The sequence below is a fragment of the Filicampus tigris genome, chromosome 15 (assembly GCF_054856515.1).
Source record: "Filicampus tigris isolate MCC_2025a chromosome 15, RoL_Ftig_1.0, whole genome shotgun sequence".
NCBI classification, from domain to species: domain Eukaryota; kingdom Metazoa; phylum Chordata; class Actinopteri; order Syngnathiformes; family Syngnathidae; genus Filicampus; species Filicampus tigris.
Window position 1 is genome coordinate 4,662,317 of NC_141231.1, and position 18,910 is coordinate 4,681,226.

Sequence of the window (18,910 nt, forward strand, 5' to 3'; positions counted from 1 at the left end):
AGAGAGAGAGAGAGAGAGAGAGAGAGGAGAGAGAGAGAGAGAGAGAGAGAGAGACAGAGAGAGAGAGAGAAAGAGAGAGAAAGAGATCTCGGTTTAACCGATTAAATGTTTTTTCTTCTTTTTAAGATGAGATAACACTTTCATTCGTCTATAGTGGTATACCGGTCAATGATGAGTGAAATAAAAATCTACTGTACCTGCCACATACTCTCTATGACTATTCACTGTATATTATTGGTGCGCCCCCTTGTGTTTATTATTATTCAGTCTCGCAGTACTCTAACGAACAGCTAGAATAAAGCATATTATAAAATGAACACAAAATCACATTTTTCACAAATTTTATTATTTGATGGCCAGATCAACTTTCTTCATAAAGGTTCAAGGGCCCTGGATACAACATTTTCTTTCATGTCTGTGTCTACAAGGAATGATTTAAAATTCAACATATTTTACATTTTACTTCATTTCACAGAAAGAAATCCATAAGTATATATTACACAGTCATACACTTCCAAATCACATCTGATTTTCAAACATTTTAAGGCACATGGAAAAACAGGTGAAGCAAGACATTTTAATATTACCACAAACTGTTCAGTTTGGATACAATGTAACAGTAAGTAAATACCATTATGATAATTGGAAAATAAATTAAAGTGCACGTGAATGATTAAATATTGTGAAAATATTGGCCCAGGGATCCAGCCGCTGAGAGAATTTTGAAAATTTACACAGAAAATAAAAGCAATCGTAAAATTAGCAGCATAAGTGACGCGCTCTAGCAAAAACCAAGCTGTACTGTATTTGCTTGTGTGATTTGGTGTGGAAGTCCTACAGAACTTCACTTCTCATTAGACTTAAATGAAATGATTAATCTTGAGCCTGTAAATGCCTGTAGTCCACACCACACATGCTGTTGTGAGGTCTGCTATTGACGTTGGGCGAGGTCATCCTCTTCTAAAGGCATGGCTTCCTGGAGAGCATCCACAATCTTTTTCTCGTCACTAGACAACAAGACAACCGACAGTGTTATTGATAAAAACAACATTGCCATTAACAGGATGTGACTGGATGTGACAAACAACTAAAAATGTAGTTAGCAAAATACATATTTCATATCTAATCAAATTACTCAAATACTGACGTTTTTGCATGAAAGTGTTAAACACAAAGAAGTCAAACAGAACATGTATCCAAGGCAAACTAGACACAGGTGAGGATTGAAAAAAAACAAAACAAACAATCAAAAAAAGCGGCAAACAAGTTAAAGTTCACCCTCGAGCTTTGGTAGCTCATCTGAACCAAAATGTTCTCTTTTACTCCATCTAACCGTACCAATCATCTGCGTCCATGTTTGTATGCCATGTGTTTTAAGTACGTGTGGAATGCCCTGTGGGGGAAGCAAAAATGAAAGTGTGAACCAGTTGGATGCCTGGCTCTGCAATTTTGTTTGGACCTTTCTGATCTTATTCAGTGAGTCCGACTAACTTTGTTCTCAGATGTGAGTTAAAAGAGAAGGAAACTCAGACGTGAAACTTTTGTAATACATGCATCTATGGATGTAAATTGTAAAATCCTTGCAAAGTGAGTGTCAATCCAAACAGTGCACGTCCTTCAATATGGCTCTTTACAAATTGTTTTACATGCATATACAGTACACGTATATAGCGTACACATTAATAACAGTCAGTTGTCACTACATACAGTAGAATTTATTCATTAGTTACATTTTATTTGATGAGTCATTATTCATTTTGCTATCCTTGAATGAAAAGGCTTTCCTCGCCACTGTGGTAGGCCGGTTCTAAATTACGTTAATTAATTCCCTTTGAATGTCACGATTTTTTTTTGTCAATAGCATTTGAGAGAAGATTACCCCAACGTCTCCAGGCTTTCCACATTGCCTGGGAATAACTACTTAAAGCGGCCTGACAAACAGTTTCATGTAAGCCTGAATGAGGATTTAGTGGTTATGTAAGAGAAGTAGTGTAGAGAAATTCAACTCAGGGAACTTGGAGTTGAGCTGACACATGCTCAAATACTGAGTGGGAGCAGAGGTTCCAGGCTCATCAGAGTCAAACTGCCAAGATTTAAGAGGGTGAAAAAGACATAGTAAAAGAGGGACATTCCTAAGAAAGTCTTTATGCTTGGAGGAAGGCAAGTAAAGTATTTAATTTATAGTACCTTGTGCAGTCTGCCATCTGAAATAAAAACACGCCCATAAAATACCATGATTACACCATAGGATACTTTAGTGTGCTGCACTTGCCCCACAAATGGCAGTCAAGTTTATTTGACATATGCCACAAACTAGATGTTTCTAGCACCCAGCACACAGTAAGAAGTAGTCAAAACTAACAAGAAACAATTGCCGCCATAAATATTGTATTGTGACAAAGTAAGACTTATGGTCCAAAAATGTTCTTGGCTAACTTTATGAATTATAATAGCAGTCGGGGAGACTGGGCGTTAATGTCAGTAGTGTTGGTTAACCATACAGTGAACACAAAACCAAGCAAGCCAGCATCAGTAGCTTATTATAATAAATGTCTTTTTTCTATTGGGTTGCTTCGTGGTTGTTTATTAATTAATTGTTTTTATTTTATTCGGTACGTTCTTTCATTTTAAAGATAAGCATAAGACCTAGGCTGCAAATTAGCTGAAGCCATATTGTATGCGTTATATTTTCCAATTTTTTTAAAGCCCGTGTTTCATTTATTGGCCCTGTTGAATAAATATTAATTTTATTTTTAATTCATTGAATTAAAAAGTCACACACACACACACACACACACACACACACCCCCACACACACACATGGACATGCACACTCACGATATAGTACCTGTATGCTCTCTGTCTGTGTCTCACATTTTGCTCGATTTCACTCTCAGGTTCTTCAACTGTCTCTTTTTCCTGCTCTGTGTCCTCTCTCAGAAAACCAGTGTCTCCCGAGTCCTTTGTCTCTCGCTCAGTGGCGCGCTCAACTTCCTTCTCTTCAGCTTTCTCAACACCATCATCTGGCTCTGGCTCAATTTCTGCCTCATCGTTTTTCATCTTTATGGTGCAGAAATAGGACATAATGTCACTTTTTATATTCATTTTGAACGATAGACAAAAAGCAATGGAGAGGAATACACAACATTTCAGCAACGTTGTAAATAAGAATTATAATAATAGACTACTGTTGCTTGATTTTGGGCTGTGGTAAGGTTAATTAACATCAGTTATTTTGTAGAAGCGGCTTGAATGTGCCTCTCTGACAGGCCCCATCAGTAAAGCTGGTCTAGAACTGCCACTGAGAAAAGTCCGGAAAGTGTTTCATTGTTTGGGAAACATGGTCCTATAGTCAAGCATTTATCATTTTATTTGCTCTAAAAACTAAAGACTAAAAACCACTACCGATGACATAGAACAGGTGTCCAGGTTTAAATCACCACTTTGACATTTCTCGAAAGATCAAGTGCAACATTTTCCGAATTTGTAGTTGACAAGCCTCCTTTCAAAAACATTTAGGTGAGTAAGGCCATTCTTCAAATCCTCAGCAATATTTACTATATGATTTTCCATGCTTCTGCCAAATTTGAAGCAAACTGGTCGATTTACAGATACATGTTTTGGGCCGATCGACTGGTTAGCACGTCCGCCTCACAGTTCAGAGGTCGGGGGTTCAATCCCTGTGCATGTTCTCCCCGTGCCTGCATGGGTTTTCTCCGGGTACTCCGGTTTCCTCCCACATTATAAAAACATGTATGGTAAGTTGATTGTACTCTCTAAATTGCCCCTAGGTGTGATTGTGAGTGCGGATGTTTGTTTGTCTCTGTGTGACCTGTGATTGGCTGGCAACCAATTCAGGGTGTCCCCTGCCTACTGCCCGAAGACGACTGGGATAGGCTCCAGCACGCCCCGTGACCCTTGTGAGGATAAGCGGTATCGATAATGGATGAATGTTTTGGGCCTGAATTTTACCATGTTCCTTGTGATGGAGTGTTTATTCATTGTTGACTCTTAATTTTTTTTTTTTTGTGTTTTTTTTTTTTGGAGGACCTTGCGATAAACGGAACCTGAATTTTTAGTAAAATGCCTAAGTCTGCAATTGTATAATGTCTGTCAGACTAATGTCACCTGCAACAACCTACAACAATAAGCACATTTTTAAATTAACACAAAATCTAATTCATAACACTTCCCTTGCAAAAGGTTGGCATGTGAATTTGGAGTGTTGTCAACTGAAATAAGGAAGAGAAAGAACTAGAATTCTTAAGGAACCTACGTGAAAAAGTCAAGCATCCAGTTATTGTATATGCATGTTTGTCATACCAAGTAGACATCCAGTTCAGAGTCTGACTGGCTTCTGCAGAGGGATGGCAGAGGATCATCCAGTGCAAGTGTTGAACTGGAGGCGCGTCTGTGCTCACTGCAGCATAAAGAAATACAGGTCAAAACAAGTGCAACTGTGTCATTCTAAAAACTAAAATGGAATTGTACTGTATTTGAAGGTATTGAGGAGGTCAAAACCACATGCATTATAAAGTATTTTTATGTGCATCTTATTCTCCAAAGCAAAGAAGAGCAATGTAGTTTGTGTAGTTTAAACACTATAAAGGATGCTTAGGTATATACCTGCTATCAAGATGCTCTTCTTCAGTAGACTTGAAAGTAACAGCAGATTTTTGTACAAGATCTGGTTGCTTGGATGAACTGCAAACTGATGGCAGAAGCCAACATATTAGTAAATAATGGTTGAGAGATTTTACAATGAATCATGGATGATTTGTGTCGTTGGTTTGGTTCATAATGTTGTCATTGGAAGACCAACGGAAAGTTAGAGAGGATTGGTTGGTGCGCCACTATTTTACCAGTATGAAGTAGGGAAATGAAATACAACATATTTTCTTAACATTTATAATTACCATCTAGGTTGTCCATGCTTTGCGCTTTCTTCCTCTCCCCATCATCCTTATGAAGAGAAAATAACTCCTGGGAGGCTGACTTAACTGCATAGAAAGAATTCTTCTTCCTCTTGGAAGATGCTCTTCTCAAAGCTGTAAACAAAACAGTGCAAGTGTATTTAAGAAAAGCTAATTCTTTATCAAGGCATTATAACATGCACCATTTATTGCAAAATAACTTACGATGGATGCGTTTGAATACAACTGAGCCCATGAATTTCAAAAATCTGTCTGCATAGAAATTGGGCCTGTGAACTGACACTGTGTCCTAAAAAGCAAAGAAACATGTCAATGTCTCTCCCATGCCCATCCCTCCTCCCCACTCCACACACATAAGATAGGAAATATGTGATGGCACATACCCCATCATGTAAAAGTGCTTTCCAGGAATGTTCCACCTTTTTAATGAACCTGACAATGAGAATATATGTGTATTACATCATCTACACAAAAAAATACCAAAAACACATTATTGACAGTGTGTTCAAGAGAGGCACTGTGAACCTGTAGGACTGAAGGATGTCAATAATTCCTAAAAAGATGAGCAGGTTTTCATCTTTATGCTTGGCCGGAATTCCACCCAATCTGAAATGAACACATTTGCAAAATTAGTGCAGATAATTTCCTCAAGGATGCAGCGAATGGTAGATGCTACTTAGGCTAGTTACAACCTCGATTTAAAGGCCTAATTGGGTAATTGGTATGTTGGTGTGGACATACATGCGTATATACACATGGTTACTGCGTATATTTACATAGGTTTGATTCTGAATGTTTGCTGTTAATGTTATACATTAACGGCTACATGATGCCGCCGTCTCTGTGTGACTTTGCTGCTGTAACGATGAAAATTTCCCCACTGTGGGATCAATAAAGGCCTTCTTATTTTATCTTATCTTATCTTGGGGGGAGGACAACAATATACAGCTGGTTGTGTTCATGAGCCATGATTTTATGCCATGATGCAACACTTCCTATTTTCACCTCCATTATGATTACACAGCTAAGGCTTTGCAAAAAAAATAACTGTGTACTGTACCAAAAATAGCATGTTCGAAAGTGTGTACACCACGAGAGACTGAATAAAAAAAAAATTTTTTTTTTAAAACAGACAGTTATGAATAGGTAGATAAGACACGTTCCTTTGAGCTAAGTGTTTGCTAATGTCCACCATGTTTGCCACTGAGACAGTCAGCCCTGCTAACATGGCCACTAGTGCATTAGCCGTTTCTCAATTGCCATTTTTGTCGGTTACTACGTCCTTGTGATCTTGTGAAACATCTTCAGTCGCGGCCCAAGTTCGGTCTCAATTGAAAGTACGCATACACCAAGAAGGCACCGATTGCCTAGATGTTGTTCTTTTCTGCTAGCTTAAACCAAGGAGGTATCGGTTGGTTGTGAAGACAGGAAAATATGCCAGGATGTATTTTGTGCTATCAAAATGGCTGAGGAAAGGTCTCATGTTTGTTAGTTTTTTTTCTACTTTCATTGTTTTATGGAACTACATCAGAGGGAGTGGGTGGATTGGAGATTTTCATTGACGCAACGACTAGCGTTCCTAGGAAGTACATGCTGAAGCACGTTTTTAGGAAGACCATAGGCGAGTTCATGAAAGCGACGAGACCATACTCTTCGTTCTTGATAGTGAGAAATGGCTATTCTCTTGATGAAGGAAACATTGCTAGTGCCAACCTGGTCTCGACATCGATGCATGTTTTAGCCTGCTCTAGTTGAATCTGGGATCCTTTGTTTCCAGGCCCATTAAATTGAGGTTCCTCTCTGTTTATGTGTTTCTAACAACTGAATTACAAAATGTTTCCTCACGTTTCATCATCATCTGCCACTGGTTCTGGGTCCTTGACATTCCCCCGGATGGATTCGAGAGCAGTGGAGTAAAGAACCTTCTGCTTCCTGCTGTCACGTCTGCTCTCTTTCCTTGACACCTTGTGGTTTAAAACATGGATTCCCAGCAGCAGGCTGTAGTCCATGATTTTGAAGCTCTCGAGAACCTAAAAAGAAGAACATTTAGCAGTTGGAATACTGTTATTCATTCATTTTCATCTGAATTTGAAGAGAAGGGCAACATGGTGAGTTCATCTGCTTCAGTTCTGAGTTTGGATTTCAAACCCTGGCTCCAATTTTCCTATATGGAGTTTGCATGTTCACCCCATGCTTGCATGGACTTTCCTCAGGTCCTCCTTCCCAAAACATACATCTTAGGTTCATTTAAGACTCTAAATTGCCCATTGCTGAGAATGTGAAAAGCTTTTTGACTATAAGTGCCCCATGTCTGGCTGGCGACCAATTCAGTGTGTACCCTGTGTCTCTCCTAAAATCAGACAGAATAGACTCATATTCACCTGTGACCCTAATGAGAATCAGAAAACAGATGAGGAGAAAGATCTGTGCTCTGATTCTGCTAATGAGGCAACCTTAATTGTATTTTTTTTACAGTGGGTCAGAGTACAATGAATGACTGGCAGACCTTTAAGTAATCTCTAGACCAGGGGTCGCCAACTCCGGTCCTTGAGGGCTCCTATTCTGCATGTTTGTGATGTTTTCCTCCTCTAACACACCTGATTCAAATGATCAAGATCGCTATCAAGTTTCTACGGAGTTGCTGATAAACTGACCATTTGAATCAGGTGTGTTGGAGGATGGACACATCTAAAACATGCAGTATAGGGGCCCTCAAGGACTAGAGATGGTGGCCCCTGCCCTAGACTATTCCTCGCCAATGCAAGATCAGGTCCAAATTAAGGGGACTTATGCAACTACGTAACCAAAGTACAATTTTGTACAAGTCTTAATCCATTTCAACACATTATAAATTCACAAAGAAATACTGTGGGAGAAAACAAAGAGTTCCTTGAGCTAAGAACTGTTACCTAAGGTCAGATCAGCCCATTTGTGCTGCACAGGCCAGCCTGCTCATATGACGCATGCAGCTTTTGAGCTGTATGCGGCATTTTGGTTTCCTTGGTGTGGCTTTACGTTCAGACGGTCAAATTTGCGGATGTCATCTGAGATTGTTAAATTACAGACATTTTGGCAAGAGAGGCTTTATCAATCTGCTGCATCTTGTGCACCCTTCATCCCACCTTTGGTTTTAACATGTTTATAAATTACAAATGTCACAGATGTGTCACTCTTGCCAGAGGTCCTGTCACTAATACTGAACTAATTTTACATGATGCACATTTGACTGTAAAGTCCCTGTATAGTGAATATAAATATCTTGTAAATTTGATACACCACAGAGAAGAGTGTTGTTTACCCTGCCAAATTTCAAATAAATAAATACATGAATAAATAAACGGTGAAAACAGGTTAAGGCTTAGTTCCACAATTCAGCACTAGATATTTATCAGGCTTTGCACGTTCTACCAATTACGTTCAATCATTTACAGTACAAGATCTTTAAACACAGCTAACATTAGCAATAATCACCATAACAAGAATATCTCTCTAACTGAGCCCATCCTATCTGACTTAAGGAGAGATGCTGGTTACACCCTAGATTGATCGCTCGTCAATCACAAGACACATATCGACAAACAACCATTCATACCTATGGGCAATTTTGACTATTCAGTTCACCTGATATGCATGTAGCTTTGATTTACTGCTTCTTTCTACACATAGGCAAAATGTCATAATGACCTACAATGATTTTTGGTTAAAAAATAAAAAATAAAATCTTGCATTGCGCACCCGGCAGTCTCTCTGCAGAGTCTTCATGAGGGCGCTGTGGGTCTCCGCATCAAAGCACAAGCCTTCATGCATCTCTTGGAAATCCAAGTCTTTGAATGTAGGCGAAGACTTTGTGCGTTCTTTGCGTGAGGCACGACGTTTGTATGAGGAGCCCTTCAAGTCATACTTGTAGTGCATCTTCATGGCACGTGGCAGCACATTGTTCATCACCACCACACGGACCGTGACACCACCACACTGGATGCAGTAAAGGCCATAGAACTTGGGTAGCAAAGTCCTTGGGTTTTGGTTCAGGTTCTGCAGATGTCAAGGCAAACACTTTCAATTAAAGATTTAATCAAAGACTTTTTCTCATAATGTACTTTTTTCTTACTATCTATCTATCTATCTATCTATCTATCTATCTATCTATCTTTCTATCTATCTATCTATCTATCTATCTATCTATCTATCTATCTATCTATCTATCTATCTATCTATCTATCTATCTATCTATCTATCTATCTATCTATCCATACATCTTCACAATACTGTATGTGGAAGGATATAACATTAAAAGACTGGTAATTTTAATGTATTTACCATGTAGTAGCCAGGAAGCAGTTTCTGCAGAAATTCTGCCTCTTTAAGTTGCACAGTCTTTATTATGAACTCATCATCACTGGTAAGGTAGAACCAAGAACTGCTGGCACCAGGGTTGGACAGTTCGATTAGAGGCTCATTACAGATGGAGTACTGAAAATCACAATGATACAGTAGCCTTAACACTCTGTCATAATCAAATATTGATGATCAGGGCATGGCATTATCTAGTCCAGGGGTCACCAACCTTTTTGAAACTGAGAGCTACCTCTTGAGTACTTATTAATACAAAGGGTTAGCAGTTTGATAAACACTTTGGAAATAACGTATTTCCTGAAATTAAAATTATAATCATTCACGTGAACACACTGATCATATTACTGTTTTCTCCAAATAATTAGGAAATATAAATAGCAATATGCGACACTTTATTTCTATAAATCTTTGCCAGTGTTCACATTTTCAATTGACTACCGGTACTTCAAAATCATTACTAGAAAATAACGATGTGCCATCAATGTGAGCTATTTTTAGAAAAGGCTCACAGGCTACACTTGTTGTCCTTGAGGGCTACCTGGTGCCTGCGGGCACTATGTTGGTGACCCAAAAATTTGGATCTGAGATTCATCTCTGGATCAGGGTAATGAAACGAATCCAGTGGAATACCGAAACTTACTAGATAGTCATCTGGTTTGATGCCAAAGAGTTCCCGAAAGTAGCGGAATGCCAGCGGTGCATATGTTTTTAGACGGAAGTCGGGAAAGTGATGTGCTGGAGTCAGGTTGCTGCCCTCACTGGAGAACAAAAAAAAATTGAATTGTAAATGTGCTGTTTGCTGGGGTTAGCCGGAGCAGTTGGTGTCCTAAAGATGCATGTTGCTTTTGGGTTTTTCAAATGCAATTTTCAAGCCAAAACAAAGAAAGAAGAGAAGAAAACACAAGCTGTTACACCAACATAATAGATTTTGTGATTCAGTAAGTGCTGCATCTAAAATTCTGCCTTTACCAAACAATTATCACGTTTGATTTAGTAGTGGTTCTAATATTTTGTTTTCCTCTTATAGCCACATGAGAGAAATACTAGAAATAGCTTTCACTATTGTGTAACAAATACACATTGTTCAACTTGAGATTTTGTGTGTTTGGTTTGCCTCATTTCTTGAAACAGAAGTGACAGTCTCTAATAACATGGACACATCTCCAGACCAACCTGCAATCGTTCACAACAGAATGTCATTTCTCATTGATTTCATCAAACTGCAAATTTCAAGTGTCTCACTGCATCTTTGTCAATGGTTATTTACAAGTATCCGCCAGTTTGCACAATGAGCCCACATCTTGCACATCCAAATAAATGGATCTTGCTGATGTATTAATTGCTTCTCATTCTAAAACATGTCAGCATGATTTCATTCAAGTCATATGCACAATAGTCTGTAGAGTTGTTTAAATTAGTCAAAAACATAACATGAACCCTACATATGAATTCCTTGAACTATTTTCTGAATTCATGACAGTAATTGACAGTCAGGTGAAATCAGAAGTTGACTAACGAAGGAGGATGTGTGCAATGTGATGAAAATCTATGGCCAAAGAGAGCAGCGCTTCAGCGGTCGGGATGATGAGGATGGTGGCCAAGAGAGAGGGAGGGTGACAACAACGACCAGTCAAGGTTTTACTGTAGTTGTGAAATTGTATTTACAGCACTGTAGGCTGGATATAATCTCTCTTTTTTGTTGTTTGTCTTTATATTTAGTACATGTACAAAATACTGCATGTGTTTCCGTTTAATGTTCTCTACAGCAGTGTTTCCCAACCTTTATTGAGCCATGGCACATATTTCACATCTAAAAAAAATCTCATGGCACATAACTTAACAAAACGACTCACAAAAAAAGTGATTATACAACTTAATTATGTACCGTTGGGCATCTAGTGGAAGGGCATTTGTTTTGACAGTTACTATACGATACACAAATATTTTTTTTATTCTGAATTTTTGGTGGGGTAAAACTGCTTACAATTTCCTTGCCAGTGTGAGTGCAGTGTGTGTGATGTCAAACTTTGGAGGCTACTCTTACTGTGAAATTCTTTTTTTCAATCAGTTTTATACCTCATTGTATTCTGCTAGCTAGACTGCCGCAGTGACAAAACATCCAGGCATTTGGACTTGCAGTGTCTACACAATGCGCAAGGGACAAATTTACGGTCGTTTTGACACATGGGTAAACTGTTTTGGGAGCGATATGAGATTTTGCAGGTGATCCATGGTGTTGTGCTGATCCAACCAGGTTATTTGGCAAAATCACTGAGTGAATGCAAATGAGCACAAGGAATTGAGAAGGATCATTGCAATTTTGACGGAACCATGGTAAGGGAATCTAGCTTTGAAGCATGTGTGAACAGTTTGGGGAGAGGTATGAGCTTTTGCTAGTGAGCTGAAATGTTGTGCATAACTGTAAGACTGTTTGGCCAAATGAAATGACCATACAGTTTTAAAGAATGTCATTTCTGTTTCAAGAAATGAGCCAAATCAATGGTGGAAAACTATAACAGTAATACCTTTCCAGGGACAGATTGGCCACCTGGCATACAGGACAGAAGCCCGGTGGGCCGGCATCAAAGGAGCAGGCACTTAATCCATTTATTATATAAATAGCAATCTGCACTAATCAGCATCAGTGAGTCATGACTGATTACTTATTTTATAAGAATCCATCTTGAGAATAGGACATGATTCTTACAGTCAATGTCAATTACAGTACCACCATTATTTTCACACCATATCAAATAAAAAACATGGATGAGAAGTCATTGTTTATCATAGCAGCCACAATCATGGTTTCATGAAAGGAAATGTACACATACCCAGACTTTGCTCAAAACATTCATAATACAAGTACAAGCAGCAACAAGCCTTAGTAAAAACCATCGTTTGAATTGTGAAGAATTAATGGTTATTTAATTGTATCATTGTGCTTGTTAGATATGATAAATGAATCAATCTGATTGGCTGGTAGCTAGCAAATGCAAATGCAAATGAGATAAAAATACACTATAAACAAAGCAATAGAAAATAAAATGTTATAATCTAGTAAATTAAGATTAGCATTTTTTTTTCATAGACTTGATCCTGCTTATATTATGAGTGTGTTGAGCAAGATTCATTTTTATGTCATGAAACCCTGACTGCGGATGCAATGACAAAAAATAACTTCTCAGTTACAGAGGGGGTTATGAGCGTGTGTAGGTTTGTGTGTGCACATGCACATGCACATGCACATGCACATGCACATGCACATGCACATGCACATGCACATGCACATGCACATGCACATGCACATGCACATGCACATGCACATGCACATGCACATGCACATGGGGCCAGGCTAAGTCAAAAGGCCAAAGCCAATTTTTTGTGCCACTCCAGCCCGGATCAAAACTAATGATTGTTTCCTGGGATTATTCCAACAACATTCAGCCTCAAGAGCGATCTTTGTAAATAATATACAGCCTTTGTATTTTCATTGGATCTCAATGGATTGTACAGATTGTGTATCTAATGCCGTGTCCTTGAGTTTTTATTGAATTTCAAGAACCAGCCATTAAAAAAATACAAATAAATTATTCCTTGGTTTATTGCTTTGAGTTGAAATAAAAAATACCTTGGCAAGAAGACACTCTCCACTACAGAGAAATCCTGCATGAGAACATCTCTGTCAGGTTTGGAGCTAAGGTTTCCCACGGCATAACCGATGGCCAGCTGGATGGCTCCTTTCAGGGCAGCTGGTGTGGGCTGAAAAAACAACAACAAAACAATGCTAGAATGCATACATGAGTTTACATTTAAATGATTTTTTCAATTGCCAGCAGAAGGTGACTGTTATCTGACTGTATGACTGCATGACTGAGCAGGGGTATGCCAAGGAATGTGGGTGCCATGAAAAAAAGACAACTTTGGAGCTATCCTATTTCAACGGTGCAAATTTAGAATCCCATTTTAGGGAACCTGTCAGTCATGGGCCCTAAGATTCACCATCATTTTTCTGTCCCTTATGGCAAAGATAAAAATGTTCAGTTTTGATTCTGAGTCTAAAATGCATTTATTGACATGTTTGTTATTGTGGTATCATGCAGTACAGTCTAACACTTAAGTTGCTAATTCTGGGTCACAATGTCCAAATTACTTTTGTGCCTATTATGAATTTGAAACCATTATATCAAGGTAACATTATACCTTCCTTTTGGTTTAGCTTGTATTTATTGTAATTTTTTTTTGTAAATACAATTTCAACAATCAAGTGTTATTGGTATAAAGGAACATCTCCAATTTTTACCATCCAACAAAATATGGCATATATGCCTGAAAGGGAAGGAAATCAATTTGATTGTGCTTGTTTTGAACTAACTGCTCTATTAGTATACTGCAACAATAGTAAATATTGATTGGTTGACAGTAAGATTAGACCCATTTTCATTAATCGGTCATAAAATGTTTGTTTTTTTTTTCTGAAAAAAAAAATCACAACCATTAAAACAGAATATAAGACACAAAATAATACCAATTAATTTAATTTCCTACATTTTAGACTAAAATGTGTTTTGTTCAAGATATTAAAAAAATGTCCTTTGCCCATGTTAGAAGAGATACTGCAGAACTATATCCTATATTTGTTTATTTTTAAATTGGGCTTGATGAGATGTGTAGTTATTAACGTCCACAACCTTTAATCCATAATAAATGTCACAATGATGCACTAACCTTTTTGAGATCTTTTGGCACTTTGCAGGCATAGCTTCCTCTCCCTGAACTGATTATGCTGCTGGCTGACATCTTTCAAAGAGACAGAACTTGACAAGGGGGAAGTTAGGATGAGGCACAACAGTTTCCCCTTTCCCGTCAATCACACCGTCAAAATGGATATTACCGGAACTGCATTTTCCATGTAAAGCGCTCCTGTAGAAAGACAAAGAGTTACAAAGCGTGAAATAGTCTTAATGCAGTCCTCTTTATGCTCGGTAGAACAGTTCTTTACCTCTCTCTCTCCGTCCAGGGTACAGCTTTCTGCGCTCTGAGGGTCCTTCAGTGTTTGTGCGTGTCTTTAGCTCTCAAATCCGTCACAAAAACCCTTGATCCCAGTTAAGAAGGATTGGCAAAAAAATGTTGCTTACCCAATCCCCCTGTTTTATAATAGAGGAAACATTTTGTTTACATATTCATACATCATCTCAGAGGCAAGAACATAAAGTGGCAACAGCAAACAAATATTCTATCATTTGTGGCTTCATAAAATCTGATTATGTCCTCTTGCAGGACCAATCCCCAATACTACTTATTGCCTCATTTTAACAATGTAATTTTAAATCTACAGTACATAAATATAATGTCTCATATCTGTTTTTATATACTGTGGATTATTATGAATATGGGTTGTTCCATCATGGACCATGAATTGCCATAATAAATCAAATAATAAAATAATAATGGTGTATATTTATGCTGTTAGAGCGAAGATGCCACATTTGTCATTGGACGCCACATACAGTTAACAATGCATCATTATTGTCTCATAAGAATTTAGCACAAATCTTAGGAAAAATGAATCTATAGGATTTCATATAGAAAATGAAGGGCAAAAATGACTGTGCAGCCAGTGCAAGTTTTATATGCAAGTAGCGCAACTCATGCACTGTCAAACTATTGTGAATCCTTTTTAACAATATGTTCTATGCTGGCCCACTAGTTGAAACAAGGCCTATAAATATTGCGTTTGTGGAATAAGAGTTAATCCACCAGTTTTTATCCGTGTCTGGGGGAGGCCATTTTGTCACTTCTGTTGACTGAAAATTACATCACTGTTGCTCAGGACTCAGGTAACAACCAATCACGGCTCACCTTTTTTCTGAAGCTGAGCCATGATTTGTCGTTACCTGAGCCCTGAGCAACTGTGATGCCATTTTCAGTCGACAGCAAGTGGCAAAATGGCACCCCCCCGAGATTGACAAAAAAAATTATGGATTTTACAATTTAACTCATATTCCACAAACACAATGTTAATCAGAATGCTACGTTTAGACTAGTAAGGCTGCATATTACATATTATACAGTAATTTTTGGATTGACTTCTTCTTTAAAGCGGAAATCAACCCAAACACATTTTTTTCAAGAATATGTGCCCAGCAGGCCCACTAGTTGAAACACGGCATTCTGAATAAAATTGCGATTGTGGAAAATGAGTTAAGCGGCAAAATCCACCCCTTTTTAGCCATCTGAGGGGGCGGCCATTTTGTCACTTCTGTCGACTGAAAATGACATCACAACGGCTCAGGGCTCAGGTAATGACCAATCACAGCTCAGCTTCAGAAAACAGATCAGCCGTGATTGGTCGTTACCTGAGTTCTGAGCAATTGCGATGTCATTTTCAGTCAACAGAAGTGACAAAATGGCCGGCCCCAGAGATGGCTAAAAACAGGTAAATTAACTCTTATTCCACAAATTCAATATTTATCAGAATGCCTTGTTTCAACTAATGGGCTTGCATTGAACATATTCTTGAAAAAAATATATTTGGGTTGACTTCCACTTTAAGAAACATATTACCTAAAAATCACACATATGTTCTAGTGAATTGTAATAATTTGCCCCTCCAAATACTATAAATATTTATCTTTTCAAAAAATGTCAACATTTTTCAATAAACAAGTTTTAATATAACCCAATAAGTCATTTAGAATTTTTGGAATAAGTATTGTTGTCACTATTGCATTTAAAGATTAAGGAGTGAAGAGGAAATGGTGGTGGCAGATGAACCCAGTTGTTGATAAAAGAGCAGCAACACAGGAAACCTCAAAAGCTATATTTCACATGAACAGAAAGTCACAGAAACCCCGAGAGCAGCAAGCAACTACACACTACATTGATCTCTGTAACGCACAACAAGGTGTTAACGAGAAGTGAACGAAACAGGGAGCTACAGTAATAAAGAAAAAAAAGATTAGGAAGACAAGAATGTGATTGGCGGATACAGGTGGACATGAGACCAGATGAAGTTCATGAGACAATGAGCATATAACTGAGACGAAGTGCATGATCACAGGAAGGACAAAACCACACTTGCAAAATGAAACAGCCAATAAATGCTCAAAGAACAAAGTCCCCAAAATATATCAGTGGAACTGCACCAATAAGAATGCATTAGTTTTCAAATAAATTGCTATTGTGACCATGATCAAGCTCAAACCATGATCACTGTATTTTATTTTTCGCTTCTTAAGCAATAAGAGTTAATCCCAAAAAGAATGCGTTAGTTTTCAAATAAATTGCTATTGTGAGAATGATCAAGCTCAAACCATGATCAATGTATTTTATTTTTCGCCTCTTTAGCAATAAGAGTTAATCCCCATCAAAATCACAATTTTCTCTTTGGGATGATGCGGTATTTTGGTCATTGTGTTTAAAAAAAAAAGTCTCATAAGGGTCATTAGAGAGTTCTTATCACATGGGTGGGCCAGTTGCAGGGTTAACATTGTTTGTACAGATTAGCAGCATTCTACAATGAATGCTCTGAACGCCCTGTGACAATTCGTTTTAGGTTTCCTCTTGGCAAACATACACTGAATGATATAATTGCAAAGGATATGGTTTCAAACAACAACAAAAAACGTTGGGTTTATGGTAAGGGCCTGAGTGTAATCTGATTAGTGAAAGGAATGCGAATGTTACAAAAATGGAGTTCTTATTTTGGCTGATTGCACACGTTAACATAATAGGCCGTTAGCCTGTTATTATGTGTTCATCAGGTTTGTTTCAAAGTTAGTCACTGATTATAGATATGTATTTGAAGCAAATACTGTAAATTCAAACTATTCTCACAAATATTTTCTATAAAAAGTAATGCCCTGTAGTTTGCATAAATTATGTTGGTTTTCCTTAAAAGGTTATTTTCTATGCCCACCCTAACCGACAAACCGATCTGAAAGGATGACACCACATTTTATTTGCATGTTTTTTTCAGGCATATCCAACAGTGTGCAGTGTTTTCTTTTTTTTAATGTTTTCTTTTATTTTAGCGGGATGTTGCTCTGGCTACTCATGACTGTGTCCCATTAAAATGAAATAATAAATAAAATGCTTATTATAATCCATCAAACTATACATTTCTGTGCCACTTGTTCATGTTTGTCAGGAGCTGGAAGCTATCACATCCGACTTTGGACAAAAAGCAGACTTTTGTACACTCCACTGAACTCAGGTAAGTAAACAACTACAGTGACTCATTTTATGATTTTCTATGACATTCTCAAGCTATGTGCAGGTAATATGCTTGCAATGTACAGTGAGAGTTGAGTAAAAATGGATGTTTAGTATTTAATGTACAGTCTCAATGTTTTGACAAGTATCGGAATGCTGTTAACCTGCTCCTCATGACGTTAGTGACGGCAGTGGCGTTTATTTCCTCTTGCTACACAACCGTCAAATATATCTTCCGTATGGCTGGCAGCCAACGATTAGCATTTCTAATCAGAATTCCAACAACAAACTTACGTAGAAGTGTGTCCTGACTATTAATTATAAGTCAAAGGTCTCATGAATGTTGTCTTACCTCAAGGGGCATGGTTTAAAGAAGAAAGTCAGAGGAGGTCAGACAATGAAACTCTGCAGCGGGTTGCCTGTGGCGAGAAGACAAAACAGCAATAACTTAATCATCACTTCCTCCTCCTCTCTCTCTTTATCTTTCTCCACCTACCTGTTGTACTTCGTGGGCCAGGGTGTCAGTGAAAGTCCAAAGATTTCACAGCCTTCTCTCGAACAAAGGCCCATTTTATTTTCCATCCATCTTCCACACTACTGATCCTATTCAGTGCACCAGGCTAACACGCAAAGACAGAACACCATTCACACCCACCTTCCCACGTACAGGTAATTAGTCTTTAATGATCCTAACAAACATGTTTTTTGGAATGTGGGAGCAATCTGTAACACAAAAGCACACACAATAACCTCCATGTTGACATAGATTCGGACATTGAAGCTTGTTGATGTGAGGCGACGCAGCTAAGGCACTCACTCACTGTTTTATCCATCACTCCATTTCTGCAGGGCTTGTCCTCATTAGGGTCACGGGTGAGCTGCAGTCTATCCCAGCTGACTTTGGGCAAGAAGCCAACTCACTCATGACTGAGTGAGAGGTAATCACAGAGCATATGTAAGGAAACATCCATTCATACTCATGTTCAAAGTAAGTGTATTAATAGTTTTGCTGGGCTGTCAGACTCATTGCTGTTCAGGATGTTTGTCAAATAACGATACAGTGCAAGTACAAAACCCTCAGACAAATTTTTGAATAATTCACAATTTGCTTCAGTTTCAATCCACTTTGCATAAACATACATATATACAAAGAAAAAAATTACATCGATTTTTATGGCATTGCGTGAACAATAGGACAATGCCACAACAGTTCCACTAAAGCAAACACTTTTGTAGTCAAACATTTCAGGAACATTTAATCGCACAAAGTACACGTCCTTCAAGATTCCATACGTAACCTTTGTCACATCTAGCAAGAGAGCAGCTATAAGGATGATTTGTCTTTTGGTAAAGCAATTTCTATTGGTGCATATTAAATGTGAATGAATGTGCCTTATTTCACAATAAAA

General features: G+C 38.1%; 1 protein-coding gene across 3 annotated transcripts; it reads right to left on the bottom strand.

Annotated features, from left to right (window-relative positions):
• Positions 1 to 324: 324 nt before the first annotated feature.
• On the bottom strand, positions 325 to 18,177 carry pip5k1ba (phosphatidylinositol-4-phosphate 5-kinase, type I, beta a). Of its 3 annotated transcripts, XM_086053931.1 has the most exons (17): positions 17,998 to 18,177; positions 17,854 to 17,920; positions 14,287 to 14,431; positions 14,013 to 14,207; positions 12,916 to 13,046; positions 9,928 to 10,045; positions 9,252 to 9,404; positions 8,670 to 8,966; positions 6,780 to 6,964; positions 5,460 to 5,540; positions 5,318 to 5,366; positions 5,139 to 5,223; positions 4,917 to 5,048; positions 4,627 to 4,711; positions 4,324 to 4,420; positions 2,849 to 3,060; positions 325 to 1,007 (listed from the first exon to the last, which is right to left on the bottom strand). In XM_086053931.1, exons 4-17 carry the CDS (start codon positions 14,082 to 14,084, stop codon positions 932 to 934), a joined length of 1,773 nt encoding a protein of 590 aa, XP_085910057.1. In that variant the 5' UTR covers positions 14,085 to 14,207; positions 14,287 to 14,431; positions 17,854 to 17,920; positions 17,998 to 18,177; the 3' UTR covers positions 325 to 931. The 3 variants fall into 3 exon arrangements, with proteins under 3 accessions (XP_085910057.1, XP_085910059.1, XP_085910058.1); XM_086053933.1 differs by lacking the exon at positions 2,849 to 3,060 and having other exon boundaries at positions 17,998 to 18,176; XM_086053932.1 differs by lacking the exons at positions 325 to 1,007; positions 2,849 to 3,060 and having other exon boundaries at positions 4,318 to 4,420.
• Between the last annotated feature and the right edge of the window lie 733 nt (positions 18,178 to 18,910).

Coding starts and splice junctions, on each gene's coding strand:
- pip5k1ba (XM_086053931.1), bottom strand. CDS start 14,084: ATGTCAGCCAGCAGCATAATCAGTTCAGGGAGAGGAAGCTATGCCTGC. Junction 4,421..4,626: donor GAAGAGCATCTTGATAGCAG/GTATATACCTAA, acceptor TTTATGCTGCAG/TGAGCACAGACGCGCCTCCA. Junction 1,008..2,848: donor CACAGACAGAGAGCATACAG/GTACTATATCGT, acceptor CTTGTTGTCTAG/TGACGAGAAAAAGATTGTGG.